This window comes from Sorghum bicolor, chromosome 3 (genome assembly GCF_000003195.3).
Source record: "Sorghum bicolor cultivar BTx623 chromosome 3, Sorghum_bicolor_NCBIv3, whole genome shotgun sequence".
Classification (NCBI taxonomy): domain Eukaryota; kingdom Viridiplantae; phylum Streptophyta; class Magnoliopsida; order Poales; family Poaceae; genus Sorghum; species Sorghum bicolor.
Genome location: NC_012872.2, coordinates 66,196,868 through 66,218,921, shown reverse-complemented (window position 1 = coordinate 66,218,921; position 22,054 = coordinate 66,196,868). Strand labels below are relative to the sequence as shown.

General features: G+C 46.6%; 3 protein-coding genes across 3 annotated transcripts; 1 reads left to right on the top strand and 2 right to left on the bottom strand.

The window, feature by feature from the left end:
* On the top strand, positions 3,268–5,643 carry LOC8057719 (transcription repressor OFP2). The gene has a single exon (XM_021455627.1). The coding sequence runs from the start codon at positions 3,409–3,411 to the stop codon at positions 5,038–5,040; it is 1,632 nt and encodes a 543-aa protein (XP_021311302.1). The 5' UTR covers positions 3,268–3,408; the 3' UTR covers positions 5,041–5,643.
* On the bottom strand, positions 14,709–16,489 carry LOC8057717 (40S ribosomal protein S25-4). The gene is made up of 4 exons (XM_002456507.2): positions 16,354–16,489; positions 16,199–16,273; positions 15,969–16,103; positions 14,709–15,071 (listed from the first exon to the last, which is right to left on the bottom strand). Exons 1-4 carry the CDS (start codon positions 16,354–16,356, stop codon positions 14,958–14,960), a joined length of 327 nt encoding a protein of 108 aa, XP_002456552.1. The 5' UTR covers positions 16,357–16,489; the 3' UTR covers positions 14,709–14,957.
* Positions 17,443–21,747, bottom strand: LOC8057716. Its single transcript, XM_002456506.2, has 3 exons — positions 20,722–21,747; positions 18,420–18,741; positions 17,443–18,202 (listed from the first exon to the last, which is right to left on the bottom strand). Exons 1-3 carry the CDS (start codon positions 21,273–21,275, stop codon positions 17,972–17,974), a joined length of 1,107 nt encoding a protein of 368 aa, XP_002456551.1. The 5' UTR covers positions 21,276–21,747; the 3' UTR covers positions 17,443–17,971.

Genomic DNA, 22,054 nt, shown 5'->3' with positions numbered 1-22,054 from the left:
GTGTGTTGTCACGTCAGGTCAAAGCCTACTTCAGACAGGAATTGTCCTCTCGCCGTCTACGACTACTCGTAGGCCTTGTTTAGTTCCGAAAACTGAAAAGTTTTCATAACTGTAACACTTTCGTTTGTTTGTGGTAAATATTATCTAATCATAGACCAACTAGAGTCAAAAGATTCGTATCGTGATTTACGGTCAAACTGTGTGATTAGTTTTTGTTTTCGTCTATATTTAATGCTTCATGTATGTGCGCAAGATTCGATGTGACAGGGAATCTTGAAAACTTTTTGGATTTCGGGGTGAACTAAACAAGGCCGTAGTCTACTACCACCACCAGGTCATTTTGGTAGTATACACGAGTACGGGTGCTATCATAATAGTACTATACTAGTACGTAGTACGTGCCATACTGCCATCAGCTGTTCCTTCATTGAGGCCTTGTTTAGTTCTAAAAAATTTTGCAAAATCGACACTGTAGCACTTTCGTTTGTATTTGACAAAAATTGTCTAATCATGAACTAACTAGGCTCAAAAGATTCGTCTCGTCAATTTCGACCAAACTGTGCAATTAGTTTTTATTTTTATCTATATTTAATACTTCATGCATGCGTCTAAAGATTCGATGTGATGGGGAATCTGAAAAATTTTGCAAAATTTTTTGAGAACTAAACAAGGCCTCACTTTGACAAAGGGCTAGGTGTTTTCGCTGGCGCTGGCCTAACTTTTCCATCGTCATGTTTCAGGTACCAGACAGCATGCATGGGCATGGTTCATAGATCTTGTAATGGACTACATGAATTGGTACTTGGATGGATAAAATCTCTATCTCTACTACCATTGGTCCCGGTACATTTTAAGGACCCAAGTTTGTGGCTTACTATCTCATATTACACACAGATCACCCAGAAAACGACTGGAACACGCTTATAATCCCCAGCTAGAGGGGGAGGACCAGGAGTCCAGGACCATTACGAGCCCGGCCGATCATGACGCGCGCGCTAGCTACACGTACTGGTATTACGTTCCTTTCCGTCGCGCTGAAGGCACAGCAGCAGGTGTTAGGTCCACATCACCAGGCGGGACTAGAGGACACGGCCCCGGCGGCCCGGCGTACGCTCCAACCGGCGCTGTCCCCCCGGCCGGCGGCCATGCATGCACCTTCCGGAGTAGTACGTTCCTAATTGCCTCGGTGACGAATATCAATAATCGATCAGGACACGCTAATCTCGTGACGAAAACAGGGCCTTAATCACAGCGACGCCCGGCCGGCTCTCGTCTGCAGCCATTTTATCAGGCTTCAAACGCCAACAAGTGCCCTGTCATTGTCAACGGAGGGCCGCCGGGCATTGCCGAATCTTGAGACACACCGGCGTGAGCGCGCGACACCGCGCGCGGTCGCTCGTAGTTAATTAGGAGCCCCGGGAAAGATAGCACGGGGAAGCTTAAACTAATGGCGTCTTGCCGTCGCGTAACGCGGCGGGGCAACGGGATACCTTACCCCGCAGCGGGCCTGTGTCTGTGTGTGCCAGCCGCGTCCTTGTGTTTTCGCTTGCTTCCGCGCGGGCCATTAAAGAAAATCCCATCGGCAGCAGCAGGAGGAGTAGGCCGTGGGGAGGTGCGCGATGCTGCTGCCGCGGCCGCTCACCGCAACGCCCGACAGACCGGGTAAAATAATCCCGCGGTGACGGCGGCGGGCTGATCTTGATTTTCCTAGGCGAGGCGTCGGCGTCGGCGTCGGCGTCGCTGCCCACGCGATCTACCACGCGCGGTGCCATGCCATCCGAATTCCGACCGGTGTCGGTGAGGAAAACGCGGCGTATTTGTAGTGTATTGTATCGCGGATACCATGTTTTCTATAGGAATATATCCCATTGCAGAATCGCAGTACCTTGATTTAGGGATTTGGATAACATGATTGCAATGCTCCTCGCCATGGATCGTGCACCTCTCCTCTCTTCTCTCTCTTTCTATACTGTATATCTAGAAAGGAATCCTTTTTGTCTCTCTTGGGCCTTGTTTAGTTTCCAAAAATTTTGCAAAATTTTTGAGATTCTCCGTCACATCGAATCTTTAGATGTATGCGTGAAGTATTAAATATATATATATATATATTATATATATATATATATATGAAAATAAAAACTAATTGCACAGTTTGGTCGGAATTGACGAGACGAATCTTTTGAGCCTAGTTAGTCCATAATTGAACAATATTTGTCAAATACAAACGAAAGTGCTACTATTCCTATTTTTGCAAAAAAATTTGAAAGTAAAGAAGGCCTTGAACATATTGCTTTGATCAATCAAAGCACCAAGTAGTCATGAATCGCTTCTCGCTGAGTTTGTTCGTTTGAGATTATCTACTAAATCCATCTATCATTCTTTTTTCTCTTGGATTAAATCAGCGAATAGTATTTCCGGTCAGTTAGACGAATTACTACACAATGTTTTTCTCGCATAATAAATCAACCAAGAACGGTGACTCGTTTTGGCTAGGGAAATCTCAGCCACACTTGCGCTGCAAGACACTCTCGGTTAACTTTTCACAGCGTGGTCCTGCGAAACATTACCCAGAGCACGCAGCACCGAATCGCGTCAGGCGCCCGGGCGTATCTTACGTGACAAGCCAAGGACACAGAGATTGCATTGCACAGCAAGTTTTGACCAAGCGCTCCCAAAAAGACGCGCACGACACGCTTAGGTCTCGATTATCAACGTGAACCTTCTCCAGGTGCATGCTTCACACAAAATGTACAGTTACAGTTCAAAAGGAGGAAGTACTCCTCTGCTGATGTGCACCAACTGATCGAACAATTGCCCGCGAGCACGCGGCAACAACGAGTACACGTGCTGTCGCACTGCTGGTGCCAATGCAAGGCGATGGAAATAAAACGATTAAAACAACAGCGACGACTCCCGGACAAGAACGCTGTTGACGCGCATAATAATTGATGAATTGAAAGCCGGATGGGGAGTGAAGACACAGGACCAAGGCTGCCATTCCTATTCCTATCTACGGTCTACTACGTCCGTGCAGTGCACCCATCTCCCTCCGACCAACACTCTCTGCGCCCGCCATCCCCCTATCCCTGAATTTTATTCACCAGGCTTTCACGTCGGCAGAGAGATCCATCGCCACACGAGCACTGTGCACGCGCTCGTTCGTTTTCTTCCGATATTTTTTTATATATATATATATAAAAGAACGCGATCCGTAACAGTAGCACATAGGAGTAGAGTACAAAAATGTGATTTGATGGCCGTAGCACGAGCGACGCCAAGGGCGAAGGAGAACAGGAGATGATTCCTTCGTCTTCGTGCGTGGCGTGGCTCTGCCTGCCTTCGTCGGCCTTGACATGCATGCATGAGATGAGCGCGAGCCGGAGACCCCCTTTCTCTTTCTGATGAGCGATGACCCTGTGTCTCCGGGAGGACGGGCCGGATGAGGTGCTCACCCACCTGCGCTGGCTTTCCCGCGTCGTCCGTATCTGCTGTGGGGGTCCACGCCGCATAGAGGAATGGGAGGAGGGATCAGGGAGGCGACGCGCGCGCGAGCGCGAGGACAAAAGGCGCCTCGCGTCCCCCTCCTCTCCTCGACTCCTCCCGTTTCGCCCCACCCCACCCCACCCCACTCTAGTGCCGTGCCGTGCGTGCAGTGCGCGCCATTTTCTGCGCTCCCCTGCTCTGCCTCGCCTCGCCCTCATCTCGTCTTCCCCGCGCCGCGCCTCTGCTCCTCCTCGTACAGAGCAAGCTAAGCGAACACAGCAAGCCACCAAAGAGAAGCACAGCAGCAGCAGCGCGCGCGGGGGGAAGTCTTTGTTGCCGCTGTGCCGGTGCTTCTCCCCGCATTCCTTTGTAAGAGCCATGGGGCGGCACAAGTTCCGGCTGTCAGACATGATCCCGAACGCGTGGTTCTTCAAGCTCCGCGACATGCGCGCGCGGGGCGGGGGCGGGGGCGCCGCGGCGGCGGCGGGCAGCCCCCGCGTGGCCGCGTTGCGGCCGCCCCCGAGCACGCCGAGGCAGGCCGCGCCGTGGCTCCCGCACAGGGCGTCCCACTACTACACGCCGCGGGCGGGGGACCTCGTCGGCCTGGGATCGCCGCTGCACCCCAAGGCCTCCGACACGCGCTTCCCGCCGCTGCAGCTGTCGCCGCCGCGCCGGTCCAGCAGGCGGCGCCATCACCACCACCACCGGAGGCGGTCCGTCAAGCTGGCGGCGGCGGCGCCGCCGGCCTCGGCCAGCAGCAGCAGCGGCGTCGCGTCGTCGCCGGCCTCCACCGCCGCATGCCGCTGCGGCCGCGGCCGCCGGCCTGACCTCGTGGTGGTCGAGGCGCCCGACACCCCGCCGTGCCGCCGCGACATTTTCGTCGGGTACAGCAGCGACGACGACGACGACGACGACGAGTACGTGAAGAAACCGACGGTTGCTGCCGCCGTCCGCGCCCACGACAACAAGCTTGAGGGCAAAGTGATCACTTCCGCCACGGATATCATCATCGACCTGCGGACCGAGAGGAGGCCCGAAAAGACGACTCTCCCGCCGATCATGACCAAGCCGGCGGCGAAGAGGGAGCCCGACGTGTGCCAGCTCGTGGACAAGCACATCGACGTCCTCGCACACGCGACACGACGAGCCTCGCCTGTCGTCCCCGAACAGAGCAAGCTCAAGCCGCCGAGGCGGTCCGTGTCGTCGTCGTCGGCGCGCCGCCTCAAGACGCGCGCCAACACCCCGCGCTTAGCATCGTCCAAGAAGTGCAGGTCACCCACGACGACGACGACGACCGCGCGCTCTCCTGCGCGGACCAAGCCGCCGCCGCCGCCGCCTCTGGCTGAGAGCTTCGCGGTGGTGAAGTCGTCGCGGGACCCGAGGCGGGACTTCCGGGAGTCCATGGAGGAGATGATCACCGAGAACGGCATCCGCACCGCCGCCGACCTCGAGGACCTCCTCGCGTGCTACCTGTCCCTCAACGCCGCCGAGTACCACGACCTCATCGTCGAGGTGTTCGAGCATATCTGGGTCACGCTCTCTGACGTCAAGGTGTAGCGGAGCTCATGCATGCAAAATGCAACGCCACTCTTGCATGGTGGATTAAACGAGACCAAGAGTGGTGGTTGTAAATCGTAATTATATTCCTGTTAATGATCCTGATTAGGTATGCAGTATTTGCCAATCCTCTGAAACCAACCGTGCTGTTCTTCACTCCTCTTTTACCTTGATGATACAGTAGCGCTTAGTTGAGTTGAGCCTAACACCTGTGCACTGTACCTACACCTACCAGTGAAACTGTAACCGTAACTGATATGCTGGGCGTGTAGTACTAATCCGGAAATCAACTCTGGCGCCTGCTAAAAAAACTCGGGTGCTATGAAATGTGAAGGTAATTGTGAGTAGCGACTATACTGTTCACATGGACCAGATGGTAAAGAAGTGTATACCATTTTCATTAGTCTTTGTTGAAGAATTAAAGTTGGTCGAGCATCCAAGGCCGATGTGCTAAAAAGAATCATCAGTTCAGACATTTGACTGACAACTAATTTCCCTGCCAATTCTGCATTGTTGGAGAGGGACTGTATACAATAGTAGCAGTGTAATACTGATGCAATAAATGGTACGTATTCACTGTATTGTGTAGTATTCGATTTCAGATATTTATGGGTCAATCGCATAGTGGCATCCATCCACTCCAGTATCTAGCTACTGTATGTTGGTAGTTTACTACTGTATTAATTTATACGCTTGATCAGAGCAACTCCTCAAGACATCAAGGGCACTTGAATTTGCCTGCCACAGCACTTGAATTTCAGTAAAAGATTTTTTCTCGAAAACTTTCAGTAAAAGATTGGATAGAAATAACTTGAAGTGCACGGTTTGCTGGGACTTAAAAAAAAAAGAAATCTAGCATCGATAGGGAAACTTTGCTTCCTCAATCACTGGATAAATCCATTCAGTATAATTTATTTTACAAAGTGAAAAACAGTTTAGGCCTTGTTTACTTCCTCAAAATTTTTGCAAAATTTTTCAGATTTCCCGTCACATCGAATCTTTAGACGTATGCATGGAGTATTAAATATAGTTGAAAATAAAAACTAATTACACAGTTTGATCGGAATTGATGAGACGAATCTTTTGAATCTAGTTAGTCCATAATTGGACAATATTTGTCAAATACAAACGAAAGTGCTACTATTCCTATTTTGCAAAGATTTTTTGGAACTAAACAAGGCCTTAATACTCTTATCAAATTCTCCCCTCTCTTTTCTCCTTTTGTTTCTGAGAATTCATCATCAGTCAGTGTTCACCACTGAACTACTGATACAGTAGCAAATTCTTTGTACTTCACCTCTTTGAAAGCCTGCGTATTTTTTTGGTGCTTCTTCTTGGATACAGTACTCGTTACACTTACACCTAGGGATCTCCTTGAGACTCGCAGTTGTAGGCTGCAGAACTAGCTAGGGGACAACGATGACACCAGTTGAAGACAAAAAGCCTAGCGAGATTAAAACAAGCAATGCTACTGCTGCTTCGAGCCGTCAGACATTTCTACTGCTCTACTACTACAAGAGAGCCGTGAGAGGGCCTGTGAAAGTATCGCAGACTCTGGAGATTCCATTCCCAGCAACGAGAAGCGTTTGTGAGTGCAGATCACAAGGAAAGCATTCAGTTCCGAGAAATACTTGTAGGTTCTCTAATGCATGCGGTAGAGGGCACACTGCTGTGTTCTGAAAGTTTGAATGAGAGATCGATTTCTCCATGGGCCACACAAACTATTTGTGGAAAATGAAGTTACAAAAACTCCAGCAGCAACTACTACAACGTTTTTTTTTTCATTCTAGGCATAAAAACTACATTCACAACTGCATTTCCAAATCTAGCAGTGCGATTAGGTAGACAATTCGGCTAATTTTAATCAAACTCGAGCTCGGTGGGCACATATATATTGTAGCACAGCACCCACATTATTCCAGGGGCCGCATCGGAGGACGTAAGGATCATCAGATAGATCATCCGAGGTCTTGTTCTTCCTCCTTCCACAAGAACATGGGATACCCCTTAAATGGTTCTAGATGCTGTAGCAACACTGCCATTTGTCCCAGTGTGCAGTGTATGGCCGGCCCCATGATAAAAGGCCCCATCTGCATGGCATATTGACATGGCATAATATAATAACAAACAATGAGCGAGCATGATTGGAGACAACCACCGCCGGTTCACGTCATGGAACTATGAGAACAGCCGTTGAACTTGTAGCGAGAGTGCCTGATGCCAGGGAGCGGCTGTTCAAGTCCAAGCCACCAACGTCTGGTTGCAGTAACGAATTGCGAGGACGGCCGGAGCCGGAGCCGGAACCGTCGATCTGATCTCACTAGATCATTTTATTAATGAAATACGGGTAAATAGCCCCATCGCAAAAAAAAAAAAAAAGAACTCAGTAGAAAAAAAAAGTTTTTACGTGGCTTGACCAACAAAACGCTCGCTGCTTCCGACAATAGGCCGAAACATTTCTGCGGAGTTGCTGTGTTTCCGAGCCGGTCTTCGGTTCACGAATACCCGCCAACAGTGTTCAACAACCGATCGTAGTCGCTAGTCATATCTGAACCACCTGAATCCACACGTACGGTACGGCGTGCCCAGCTTGCTTTCGTGATTCATGAGCCTCTCCACTTGTTTAAAAAGACATAAAAATTACTAATTTTTAATTTATTATGAGATAAAAATACTATTGACTTCGATCGCTAAAAATTCTCATATTATAAACCGTACTTATTTCTACAAGCCAGGTACTCGAGTCAACAACAGGACATGACAGGTTGGTAGAAGCTTCCTGTTCCTGAACCCTTCATTTTATCTCTCGAGTCTTGCGCCTTGTTTACTTCCTCAACGAAATTTTTTCGGATACTGTAGTACTTTCGTTTGTTTATGGTAATTATTGTCCAATCATGGACTAACTAGGATCAAAAGATTCGTCTCGTAAATTTCGACCAAACTGTGCAATTAGTTTTTAATTTCGTTTATATTTAATACTCCATGCATGTGTCTAAAGATTCGATGTGACAGGAAATCTTGAAAAGTTTTTGGATTTTGGGTGGAAGTAAACAAGGCCTTGACTGTAAAAGAAAAATCAAGCCATGTTGTTACTGTTGGAAGAAGCTTCGGCTGGGGCCAGAAGTGCCACTGTGGCAGGGTTCACTGAAGCCAATCAACAGTCATGGACATGCAGCACCCTGCCTCCACGGTTACAGCTCCAGTGCCGGTATGACCACTTGTTACAAAAAAAAAGAAAAAAAGAAAAGAAATGTGAAGTGTTTAGGTACCGTATTTGCTGGAATCAGCTGGTTTCTCGCGGTGATTTTGGGTATGACCACTTGTTACAAAAAAAAATGTGAAGTGTTTATGGTACCGTATTTGCTGAAATCAGCTGGTTTCTCGTGGTGGTTTTGTGGGTGGTTAGGGGCTGTTTAGTTCTCAAAAGTTTTACAAAATTTTTTAAGATTTAAGCCTAGTTAGTCTATGTTTTGCGAGACGAATCTTTTAAGCCTAATTAGTCAATGGTTAGACAAACGAAATTGCTACAGTAGCACTTTGCAAAACTTTTCACCACCTAAACAGCCCCTTGGTTCTAAGCTCATGCCTGCCAAGTGCCAACTGCCGGAATTAACGCTTCACACTTTGTCACAGGCTCGAGATTCAGACATGCCCATTGCCATCTAATGTCAAACAGTCCAAATTCAGACATGCCCATTGCCATCTAATGTCAAACACTACCAGAGTGTCCAAGGAGCCGCAGAGGAGCAGCTTACAGGCATAGCAGCTGGAGTAGATGCAATGCAATGCAAGGCTGACAAAAGGCCGCAGCTACACAATACTGTATCTCTCATTACTACGGTGTCTTCGGAGCCCTGTAATCGCCGCAGTGCCGCTCAGCGATTAGTCAGTGAGGTGCCTTAACTTTGAGACATCACATCCGGGAGCAGGAACGGCAGCGAAGATTTAGCCTGTACCTGTAGCAGGTTAACCTTCAGAGTTCAGAGCAGATAAGGCCCTGTTTAGTTCCCCACCCAAAAATTTTTCACCCATCCCATCGAATTTTTGGACACATGCATGAAACATTAAATGTAGATAAAAAAATAAACTAATTACACAGTTTAGTTGAGAATCGCGAGACGAATCTTTTAAGCCTAGTTACTCCATGATTAGCCTTAAGTGCTACAGTAACCTACATATGCTAATGACAGATTAATTATGCTTAATAAATTTGTCTTGCAGTTTCCTGACGAGCTATGTAATTTGTTTTTTTATTAGTTTCTAAAAACCCCTCCCGACATCCTTCCGACACATCCGATGTGACACCCAAAAAATTTTCGTTCTCAATCTAAACAGGCCCTAGGAATAGACGGCAGTCCTGTTCAGACCCTCAGGAATCACCCGGACGTGTAGTGTCAACTGCTGCTTTTACAGAGGCAATTCAACAGTGCAGGAGCGGGTCTTGGACTCGCCGCCGCATACTGCTTTCAATATCGGCACAGTGGCACGCAGTGTCGAGCCGAGCTGCCTCCTGCTCACACTGGCGTTCTTGCTCGGCAGCCGCCCACACCGGCGTCAAAGAACTTGTCTAGCTACATTGATAGATGGGACGATGTGAACTGAACAAATACTCCAGCTGCCCAAAGCAATGCTTGGTTCGACACGGCGTTTGAAGACAGTCAAGGGTAACAAGGACATGACAAAAGGGGAAAAAAAAAAGAAAAGCAAGAGTTTGAGCAGGCAAAAGAACACCACAAGTGTTTGACGAAGCAGAGATGGCGCCAATGATTGCAATGATTAGCAAGACGCATGGCGCAACAAACTGGATGGAAGGACGGTTGGGGGTTGAGAGATTGGCATCAGGGTCGCCTCGTCGTGTGGAAGGTTTCGCGTAGGGCCTTGCTTGGCCCGGGCAGATCGCTCGAGAGATCGCCCGCTTTGATGGTGAGGGCGGGGCTGCGGCCCCAGATGCGCGCGTCGGGCACGGCCGGAGCCGAGGACGAGTTGGTCGCACGTCCTCCTCCTTTCCGGTCAGGGTGTTCCACTGCAGTCTCACAGTCACAGGGGGTCGCCACGGGCTCGGCGACTCGGCTGCAGTGCAGGATCCATCCGACCCGCGCTTCCAGTTCCAGCGCGGGGGGGGCCTGGCGGTGCACGGATGCATTTGCCGCGACAAGGACCTGCCGTTTTGCACTCTCGTGTCGTGGTCGTGGCTGGTGGTGGTGGCAGTGCACGGCACCCCTCTGCGAGTGCGAGAGCCGAGAGGGACTTGGCATACTGTTTGTCTGCAGTTGTACTTATAAGGGAGACTTGCAGGTGGCCGGTCAATTCACTTGGATTGGACCCCGTTCCGTCACGGGGCCACCGTCCGTCCGTCCGTGATCCCGTTACAGCAATCACCGTCTTTACGGGTGATTAGTCAGGATGGAGACGTGCCTCCTGTTGTTTTGTTGCTACTGAAAGAGTGCAAACCCAAGGATCGTAATCGTAGGGCACACTGTACCAGCGCAAAAAGGACGTGACAAGGCAGGCAGTGCGCACATGACCACGCGAGAGACCTATCATCATCAGAGGCTATAGTGCACGGTAATAACAGCATCACCGCTATTTGCACCGCTTGGTCAGCAGTACGGGGATTGTCACTTGCTGGACCGACAACATGGGCGAACTATAGCGAAAATAAATCTATGCCAGACTACACAATACACATATACGAAGACAACGAAATGCAATAGGAACACTGTCACCGCAATCCATGGAGTGTTTTCCAAATCTCCATAATCAACCAATGGAGAAGGGCAGGCAGTTAGGACCAATAAGGCTGTAAAATTTAGCCATCTCGGACGTCGCAAAGGAATTAAGTCCAAATGGACTCCGGATGCACTCAGCACCAGAGGAGGTAGAAGAAAGACAGTAAAATCAGAGCAATCAGTATTTGGTCCCTAAAAGAAACGATCTTGGGACGGTCAATACGACTGGCGTGCGGTAGTACATGAGTTCCACGGAGATGAAGGGGCCTGGTTCATTGGTCATCTCAAACAGTACCTCTCCAACAGAGGTCTTGAACTGCCCATTGGACCATTGCTGAGTTCAGAGCAAACACTGTCATATTTTCAGATTTGGAACAGAACATCCGGCAGGCGCATACACTGGTCAAATTTCACAGTGCGCAACAGTAGGCTAAGGCATTTATATGCTAATTTGAGATCAATTCAGTCATTTGAGATCTTGGCAGTTCTTAAAATAGACAGTAAGCAGTGATGCATGTGGCATGTTACCTGATCTGCTTGCCGATTGTGACAAGCATACAGCTTGCAGGCAAATTGGAGAAGGTTGAGTCCCCCAGATTGCGGAGACAAATCCACCGATCATGTCCACAGAGGTGGATGCTCAAATTGGAGAAGGAGGAGCAGTAATGCTGTCAAACTCGTTCAACATGTTCTCGACATGTTACTGCTGTACAATGTCAGGCAAAGGATTGACGGGTCTTCTCTGAACTGAGCAGAGGCTTTAGGACTTTTGATGTTATCAGATAGAACCCTGATGACAACTTTTGCTACATCCTCCATTTTGGACGCCAAATTGTACATCTTCTCCCTAGCAAAATTGAACGGACTCATGTTGCCGTTGGCGTGGTGGTGACTGACTGAGTGGTGACCACAGACAGAGTTTATTTGGGCCTTTAGTTTTTTTTCTTTTTCTTTTTCAAAATGAGGCCTTTGTGAATTGGGTTTGTCAAGTAAACACACACACACACACTGCCTCATTTTTCCTAAAAAAAAAGAATAAAGAATACACTGTTTCGTCTTAGGGGGTGTTTGGTTTTCTCGGATAAACTTTACAATCTGTCACATCGAATGTTTAGACACATACAGGGAGTACTAAATATAGATTACTAAAAACACAGCTAAAGAGTAATTTGCGAGACAAATTTTTTAATCCTAATTAGTCTGTGATTGGACAATAATTTTCAAATAAGACGAAAATGCTACGTTACCTGTTAAACTTTACCACCCCCAACCAAACAAGTTATTATTGACTGGTCACTTGAAATCTATCAAGATAATTCAGACCCTCCCTTTAAATGTTCATGTAAAATTAAACTGATATCTATCAGGATATCTATGTCATTCTTTTGAAAACTCACGTTACAAATAGGTCTTCAATATGGCCATATGGGTCGTGCAAGTCACAAAGACACGGAAACACGTCAAAATGTTATCAGCGGCAAGCTAGCTATATAATTGTTTCTGAAGCCACTTGGGCAATCATCTAATACAGCCACTAATCTTAATTTGACAGTATCATTCTAAACTAGCGTGCTTCTGACAAAGTCGGATGATACTACTACGATGGAAATTATGTAGGCCACTTTGTGAAGACTTCGAGTATTATGGCTTTGACAAGAATAACAAAGACTGCTTCTGTTTTTTTGTATTTGCTATAGAAATGTAGCAAAAGTCTCATGAGATTAAGGAATCAATAATAATGGTGTGAGACCCCTTAAGGGCCCGTTCGGTTAAGCTGAAATCTGACCAGGAATAATTCCAGTTGTCAAAACCTATTCAAATTAGAATAAAAATTCCGCCTGGAATATTTCCAGGGAACCAATCCCCTTCAAACGAACGGGTCCTAAATAGGTCAAGTTGGACCGGTCTGATGAGTTGAGCCGAATAGCTGAGTTACTGTAGCAGCACGGAACACTGTATCTACAGACTTTCGTCCCATATCGAAACATGAGGTGGAACTGATGGTGTGGAAGGCTATTAACTCCGGATCGATCCTTTTGCGCGAAGCGAGTATGAAAGCACAATAGAATTAATTAGCAAGTGTGATTCATTCAACGTGTAGATTGAGCATTAGCTGTCTTTCCGGGTCGGGGCATTACAAATGGTGATGCCGATGACAAGAACCGACGATCATATGGATGTTTGCTTGTCACGGACGAAGTTTTAATAATACGATTGTCTACTAATATCTCATTTGAACTATGATATTGCCTATTTGAGCTGTGTTGCTGCATATAACTCTTATGACTCTCTGAAATGTTTATTAGCTCATATATGATCGTATTATCAACTCAGCATATGTTTGCTCCTGTGCTGATGATGGTAATGGACTAATGGTGTATTTTTTCTTGGGCATGGACAACCCACGGGTACGTCCTACCCACACGAACATGGATATGGGTGTGAATTTATATCCCCGTGATTGGTATGGGGTTTTTAATAGGTTCAATTGGTATGGGTGTTTAATGGGTGCCATCTCTAAAGAAAGCTAAGGCACTTAAGAGCTATGGTGAGAAATCAAGCTGGACCTAATGATCAGTTCATCACACCTTGCACAGAGTTTTGACAATACGTGGTAGCCGGTATACAACCAAGTGCCAAGTGTATTCTACCACAGGGTGAAGCCGGATTGTCTTGATTTCATTATCTAAAAACGTGCGACTATCAATTTTGGTTTTCAACTGAACCCAGTTTTTTTCTTGTCACTTGATATCTATCATGGTAATCCAAACTTCCCTTTAAATGTTTATGTAAAAATAAACTGATTCTGGAAAAGTGTGATTCTTTTGAAATTCCCGTGTTCTAAATAGGCCTTCAATATCCATCGTGCAAGACACAAAGACACGGAAACACGTCAAAATGTTAGCCGCAAGCAAGCTATAATTGTTTCTGAATCTTATTAGTCTTCATTTGATTGTCTAGCATGCTTCTGACAGAGTCAGATGACACAACCATGATCGAAATTATGCACCAATATTTCAAATTATAAGTTTTGCTTTTCTAGGTACATAGCTTTTTGCTATGCACCAAGATATCCAATATATCTGGATTAAGGGCCTATTTGGCCGTTGCACTAAAAGCAGCTAAAATATGTCCTAGTGGATCCAAATAGAGCTGCTAATTATTAGTTAAAGGGCTGTTAACTATTAATTCCATTAGCAGGTTCAAGGTGCTAATAGGTAGGCACCTTCAACTATCCAACCACCTAAAAGTTGCTAATATATGCTGATTTTTAGTACTAATGGATCCAAACAAGCTCTTCTGTTAAAAGTTATATATCTAGCGAAAATCTAAAAAGACTTACAATTTAGAATCGGAAGTTATTTAGATGGCCACTTTATGAAGATTTCGAGTATTGTGGCTTAAACAGGTGCAATTGGTATGAGATTTTTAATGAGTGCCATCCCTAAATAAAGCTAAGGCACTTAGAACTGTGGTTAGAAACCAAACTGGACCTAACATTGTTGTAAAAAAAAATCATCAATTGATCACACCTTTACACAGTTTGACAATACGTGGTAGGCGGTATACACCCCAAGTTTTTTTTTTAGTTCCAAAAAATTAAATGCTTCGGTGCATACCACCTACCCGTATTTTCTACCACAGGTTCAAGCCGGATTGTTTTGATTTCGTTATCTAAAAACATGCTGACGGTCAATTTTAGTTTTCAACTGAACCCAGTTTTTTTCTTAATGGATTTGGCTTCTGAAATTCTCTGCATATAACTACATTAAAACCTTGCCAACTCGTTCGGCACAACCAAACCTCACATCAATATCATTTTGCACAGCAACACAGGCTAAGACCTCATTACTCATTTGACAAGCTGAAAGCATAGCAGCAAACAGTAGTTTGGACAGAGGCATCGAGTAATCACAGATCAGACATTACGGCCCCACATTTAGACAGAAGCTGCCAACAAAATGATTTCATGGTAAAATACCAATGATCCTTCGAACAAAAAGATATTGAGGCCAGGTAATTTATAAGGCAAACCATAGTACACAACTAGTACTCAAAATCTCTGAAATGTTTCAGCCACAGGTCACAGGTAACATAATATTAGCAAACTCTTGACAAAGATGACAACTGCTCTAAAGATGACGAGCTCCTACTACAGAGAGGGCAGATACAGGCTCTTCCCCATCCTTAGGTATTGGTTGCCCTGGTGTAGATCTGCTGGCTTGAGTGGACAGCGACCATCCGGATGAGGCCACGCGCCATCAGGTCCTTGATGGCCCTCCGAGCAAGGGAGCCATTGATCTGCAAGTCAATGGGGGCAATATTCAGTTATGTAGTGTCAGTGAAGATACTACAAAACAATGGCATTTAAAAGTATAGATAGAACTTGATTCTCTACAAACTGCACAGAAGTGCATGCTATAATGATCATGATAAATGATAGCAGGAGCACACTAAAATGTGTATGCCTGGTAGGTATTAAACAAAATAGTTTGATGTTACAGGACACTTAAGGATTCACTTATTCAAGATAAAGATCTTTGCTACAGCAACTGCTAATTCAAATTACCAATCCAAGACAATGACCCAGTGTCTAGCATACATAATGTTATGAGTACACATGCATAAATGAAACAGTGACCGAAGACAGCAATAAAACAGTGACCAACAAAGGCAGCAATAAAACAGTGGCTTGCACAAAATGCATGTAACTCATCTAGTAGTTCCAATTCGCCTCAACATGACTACATGTACCACTAAATAAGCAGAAACCACCACAGTACCAAAACAATATGGGCAACAAAAGCAGTCTAACGAATAGCACTAAACATTGGAGCACTAAACATATACAGGACTCCACAGCGATATAGCACTAAGTTCTATGTGTTCAGCAACAGGCAATCAGATATAGCACTAAACATATACAGGACTCCACAACGATTACAAGTTAAAAAATCGCACACGGGTGATAGCTAACAGTGTTAACAATGTGACCAGTTCACAATAAATCTTAATTGGCGGCAATTAGACCATTGGAGCCATGAAACTGGCCATTCCAGGCTACTAATCGAACATGGTTCGGCAAGTATGATGGCATTTCAGATAATCTACACTCCTAGGCTCCTAGCAATTTAATTTACGGTGCTGCTATGCACAGGGTTTCGACACAAGCGACACAGATCTGGAACGAGTGATTACCCTCAAGCGCTCGGAGAGGACGGAGGGGGTGATCTGCTTGTACTTGGGCACCTCAGAGAGCAGCTTGTCGTAGGTGGCCTGGTCGAACAGCACAGCGTTGTTCACCTTCTCCTTTTGCTTACCCTTGCTCCACTTCTGCAAAACCAACATGAACTTCTAACCGTGAGAAACCAAAAAACAGTGCTTCCAGCAAATCCGAAGATACGGGCGGTTTGGAGAGAAAGGGTGACCTTCTTCTTCTGCTTGCCACCGCCGGACTTGGCGGGCTTCGACGACGGCGGCGGGGCCTTGTCCTTCTTCGGGGCCTGTAAGGAGATAGACGAGGAGGTTAGTGCGACGTCAACCAGTTGCGTCCAATGGAGGGTGGGGAAGCGAATGGGCGCACCATCTCGGCAGGGGCGGCGGCGCGTGGACGGCGACGGCGGCGCAAGGGAACGGAGCGAAGGGGAGGAGTCTGCGGCGCCGGCGCTGGCTAGGGTTTTGAGGACTGAGGTGGGTTGGTTTTATATAGTGAGCCTGGTGCCGGTTCGACCGTCCGATCAGCAGCGTCGAAGGAGAAAACACTGACGGAAAAAGTGAGGCCCACGGAACGGCCCAATAAAAGTGAGGTATTTATTTATATAAATCCGTAAATACTTGATAATATTTTAAAACAAAAAAACGACTCTAAGATCCTTAGATTTTCTGTGATAATTTGCACTGATCAATCAGTTCTTAGAGCATCTCTAACAATTTACCATTCGGGTTCCCATCCTTAATTTTTTGATAAAATAAGAAAAATTATCTTCAATAGTTTGACATCTTCCTTCCCCATCTTTTCTAACCTCGCAAAAATTTATCTTAAGCGCGCACATATATGCGCGACCTACAAAAACAAATTCAGGGTTGCTGATACAAAACATAAGACTGAGTCGTAGAAAAAAGTACCAAAAAATAAGATAGAAATATAGAAAACTCTTGGAGAAAACTTTTTTTTTCCTTATAGTAATTTAGGAGTTGGCAAATACTATATTTTGGGGAATAAAATATAAAGATCTCTTGAAGCTTTTATGCTTGCCAAGAAATCAGGAAGTCACTGGCTAGAGGGGAAATGGAATAAATTTGAAAACCAAACTGCGCCTAGAGGCCTTATTGTGTGAAGCAATGTCGTTCCAAGACGAAGAAGGCTAAACCCAGCTGAAGCATGGACGGTTGGATTGGATTACTAGATACTAGGGCAGCAGTACCACGCGGGAGACAAAGTTGGCTGAAAAATCATGGTAGAAAAGTATTATTCGTTGATTTGTTGTGAGAGAAAAACAATACTGAATAGTAGGCAAATTCAGCTGATAAGTTCAAAATGAAGAACGAGGAAAAGAAAGAAAGAATCGGTCTTGACTTTGGCTGAGAAAACACAATCTTCTTTGAAGAAGGGAGTCCATCAAAGAAAGATCGGGTTACTTGCAAAATTGCAATAGAAACAGCAAAAATGGAATGTAAAAAAAAAAGGATTCCTCTATTCATTAAGAAATAATTACAGTACAATACAATCCTTTCTTTCAGGTAACCATAGTTACAGTACAGGCCTTCACATTGCAAGGAAGCGATGCCCTATATCCAGGCCACAGCCCACACGAGCAACCCATATACTACTACATACATGATTCAGGAATGTACAAAAGAGATGAGAAACAACTCTTATCACAGTAATACTTCAATTGCAGCGGCAACTCTCTCTCAATCCAAAAATCAACCAATCCCATAGCATTTTCCTCAACTATGACAAGCTAAAAGCAATATTTACCAAACCTTTTTTTTTCCTTTTATTCACGTAAAAAAGAATGTAAATCAATCCAAACACTCAAACCACCTGTTGTCACTGCAATCCATGCAGTGTTTCCCCAATCTCCATAATCAACCAATGGAAAAGGGCAGGCAGTTAGGACCAAGAAGGCTGTAAAATTTAGCCATCTCGGACATCGCAAAGGAATCAGTCCTAAACTCCAAATGGAACTCGGATGCACTCAGCACCAGAAGAGGTAGAACAAAGACAGCAAAATCAGAGCGATCAGAACCTGATCCCTAAAAGAAACGATCTTGGGACGGTCAATGGGACTGGCGTGCCGGCCAACCTCAGAAAGATGCAGGTCGTCTGGACAGTACATGAGTTCCACGGAGATGAAGGGGCCTGGTTCATCGGTCATCTCAAACAGTACCTCTCCAACAGAGGCCTTGAACTGCCCATTGGACCATTCCTGAGTTCAGAGCAAACGCTGTCATATTTTCAGACTTGGAACAGAACATCCGGCACGCGCATGCACTGGCCGAACTGAAGCACTGGACATATATACATATTTCACAGTACGCAACAGTAGGCTAAGGCATTTATGTGCTAATTTGAGATCATTTCATTATTGAGATTTTGGCAGTTCTTAAATTAGACGGTAAGCAGTGATGGATATGGCATGTTACCTGAATCTGCTTGCCGATTGTTACAAGCATACAGCCTGCAGGCAAACTGGAGAAGGTTGAGCCCCCCAGATTGCGGAGACAAATCCGCCTATCATGTCCACAGAGGTGGATGCTCAAAGCGTGCGAGTTAGGAGCAGTAGTGCTGTCAAACTCGTTCCAATATGTTCTCCGCATGTTACTGCTGTACAATGTCAGGCACAGGATTGACGGGGCTTCTCTGAACTGAGCAGAGGCTTTAGGATTTTTGACGTTATCAGATAGAACCCTGATGGCAGCTTTTGCTACATCCTCCATTTTGGATGCCAAAGTGTCCATCTTCTCCCTAGGAAAATTGAAAGGACTCATGTTAGTGTGGTGGTGACTACAGAGAGAGTTTTGTCTGAGCCGTTGTGTTGAATTTGGTCCTAATATCCACATGGACCTACCACGCTCCTTGCATAGTTGGGCCTTTTTTTGGGGTTCCGGGGGGGGGGGGGGGGGGGGGGGGGGTGAGGAGGCCTTTGGGAATTGGGTTTGTCAAGCAAACACACATATTTTTCTAGAAAAAGGAGTAAACACACATACACATCTTCGTCTACCTTAATTGGCTGCCTTGCAACGAAGCAACTATGCTGGCACTTGATCTGGGTGTAAAGAAGTGTGTAATAGCTCCAGACTGCATGAAGGTGATAATCAATAAGCAGAATTTGCTTGCGTGCTTACTCCACCATCTTGAAGGAAATTAATGCTGGAAGAGCTTTGTTTCAAGTTGTTTTTTAAGCATGAGGGTAGAGACTCAAATAAGATGTCCTTTGCTAAAAGTGCTTGTAAAATGACGAGTTATATCTGGCTCCTTGGGAGACTGGAAATTATCCATGTACCTCAAAACATTATGAAGCATAAATAAATAAGAGTATACCAACCTTCGTCTCAAGAAAAATTGCTGTTTTGCAGTGTTTACAAGATTGACTGGTCACTTGATATCTATCACGATAATTCAGACCTCCCTTTAAACGATTTATGTAAAACATAAACTGATTCTTATAAAATTTCTATGTGCCTCTTTTGAAATTCCCGTTCCAAATTGGTCTTCAATTTCAATATCGATCGTGCAAGTCACAAAGACACAGAAACACACCAAAATGTTAGCGGCAAGCTGATATAATTGTTTCTAAAGCCACTTGGCCAATCGTCTAATACAACCATTACTTAATCTTCATTTGATGGTATCAATCTAAACTACCATGCTTCTTACACGGTCGTATGACACTATTACGATGGAAATTATGTAGTTATTGCATGACCACTTTGGGAAGACTTCAAGTATTATGGCTTGACAAGAATAATAATTAATGACTGCTTCTAACTTTTTGTATTTGCTACAACAAAGTGGCAAAAGTCATGAGATCAAAGATTTTCTAGAACTGATGTGTCACCTATAGCTCTAGAAAATCCTGGATCTAAAGTTGCAAACATGTTAAGTGCATTTTTGAGTCGTTTTGTTTATATTTTAGATGAATTAAGAATAATTAAATCACTTAATTTAGTCTACAACTGCAGCCAGCATAGATCTCAAAGCAGAGCTATGCCAAACGTGCGCTAAGGAATCAATAATAGTGGTGAGGCCGAATATGGATGTTCGTCTATCATAGGTCGACATTTAATAGTATGATTAGTTACTAATATCTCATTCAACCTATGAAGCTTGAAGCCCGTTTGAGCTGTTTGCTGCATAATATAACTCTTTATGACTCACTGTGATATGTTTATTAGCTCATATATGGTAATTGTGTAGTTTATTTCGGAGCTGATAAGTTCAAAGGAAATAGGGCGACAACCTACGGGTACCTCCTGCCCGCATGAACATGGATATGGGTAAAAAAATCATATTCGCAATTGGTATGGTTTTTTTAATATGTGCAATTGGTATGGGTTTTTTAATGGGTGCCATCCTAGTGAGAAACCAAACAGGGACCAATATCATCACACCTTAGACGGAGTTTGACAATACTTGGTAGCTGGTATACACCCAACAATGCAAGTGTGTTCTACCAAAGGCACAAGCCGGATCGGATTGTTTTGATTTCATTATCTAAAAACTTGCAGACGATCATTTTGGTTTTCAACTGAACCCAGTTTTTTTTTTCTTACTAGACGATTTGGCTTCTGAAATTCTCTGCATAATTACATTTATCTGCACTAAGCTAGCACAAGCTATCGCTACACTGATGTACCGATGTGGGTCGCTGCCCGGGTGACAAGGAAAGAGACAAGACAACGCACACTAGCTAGTCCAATGGAGGTATAAATTGGTAGCACGTACCTGAACGCACAGTACGTGGAGCCTGGGAAGGCCGCGTCCATCGCTCTGTCCTCGCCGGCGCTCATCGGCCGGAACCAGAAGAACTCCTCCCCGGGCGCCCCATCTCTCCTTCGGAACAACCGTCTATCCAGGCCGCGCTTCACCTCCTCCGGCGCCGCGAACACGGCCCCCGACGCCGCCTCCACGGCTTCGCGCACCTCGCGAGCGTCGGTCGCGCCCGTCACGCGGAACGCGCCGGACTCCGCTGCCGCTGTCACCGCCCGCAGCGCCGCGTCCGCGTCGCCCGAGACGAGGGCGTGCGAAGGGATCATCTCGTCGTCCGATTCCGGCGGAGTCGCCGGCGCCGGCGCAGGCGCGGGCGGGAAGTTGAAGCGCTTCCGCGGAGGCAGGGAGAGATCGGGCACGCGGAGGGAGGCCTCGAGGAACTCGGCGAGGACGCGCTCGTCGGCAGCGGCGGAGCGCACGCCCCGCGCCGTGCGGATCGGGGTCGGCGCCGGCGGCGGGCCGCGCGGGCGGATGCGGGGACGCCGCGGGGCCCTGGACGTCGCCGTCATGCCTGGTGTGAGAAGGTGGGTGCGAGGGGATGGGGATTGGGGAGACCGGAGACCTTCGGGCGGGGTCGCGGGGACGATCGTGCTCTGCTCCAGCTAGTCTGCTGGGTTGGTGGTGGCTTGCCCGTTGCCACCTTTGCTGTGGTGGACTCCTGGTTGCGTGGGTTTGAAGAAAGAGGGGCCGGGACGGACGGCGAGGGGTCGTGAGAATGAGATGCTTCTGGTGGCCGTCAGATGAGGAGCGCGGATGGCTCGATGGCGCGTGGGGGTGCCGGTGAAGCGGTGGGAAAGCCGAGTCACTTCCGCGGCACAAAACTCTCTCGGCGCCGGCAGGCCGCAGGGCAAGAGGTGGCGGTGGCCGGCCAAATTTCGGTCGCTGACCGCGGGAGAAGGGTTCACGCGTTTGGATTAGAGCCGAGATTTGATCTGATGGTGATCCAGAAATCACCTCGCGGCACACCATCTAGCATTCTAGCGTGCGAACGCGACAGAGGCAACTTGTTCAATTCGCATTTGATCTGATGAACGAAATCAAGGACGGGACAGGGGGTGCTGCCATGCTGGACTGCTGCTGCTGCTGCTGCACAATCGTGGATGCACGTCTCCTGGACATCCAAACCGACCGCCTGCTCCACCACGATGAATCCACCATACATGTCTCTCGTCTGGATCTAGGAAACTATTGATTTGCAATGACCCACCGCACGCTGCCCCAACCAAATCAATTACTCTCCCTTCTGCGGTCTCCTCCATAGAAGAAACTAGCAAAGACCCATGTTAGG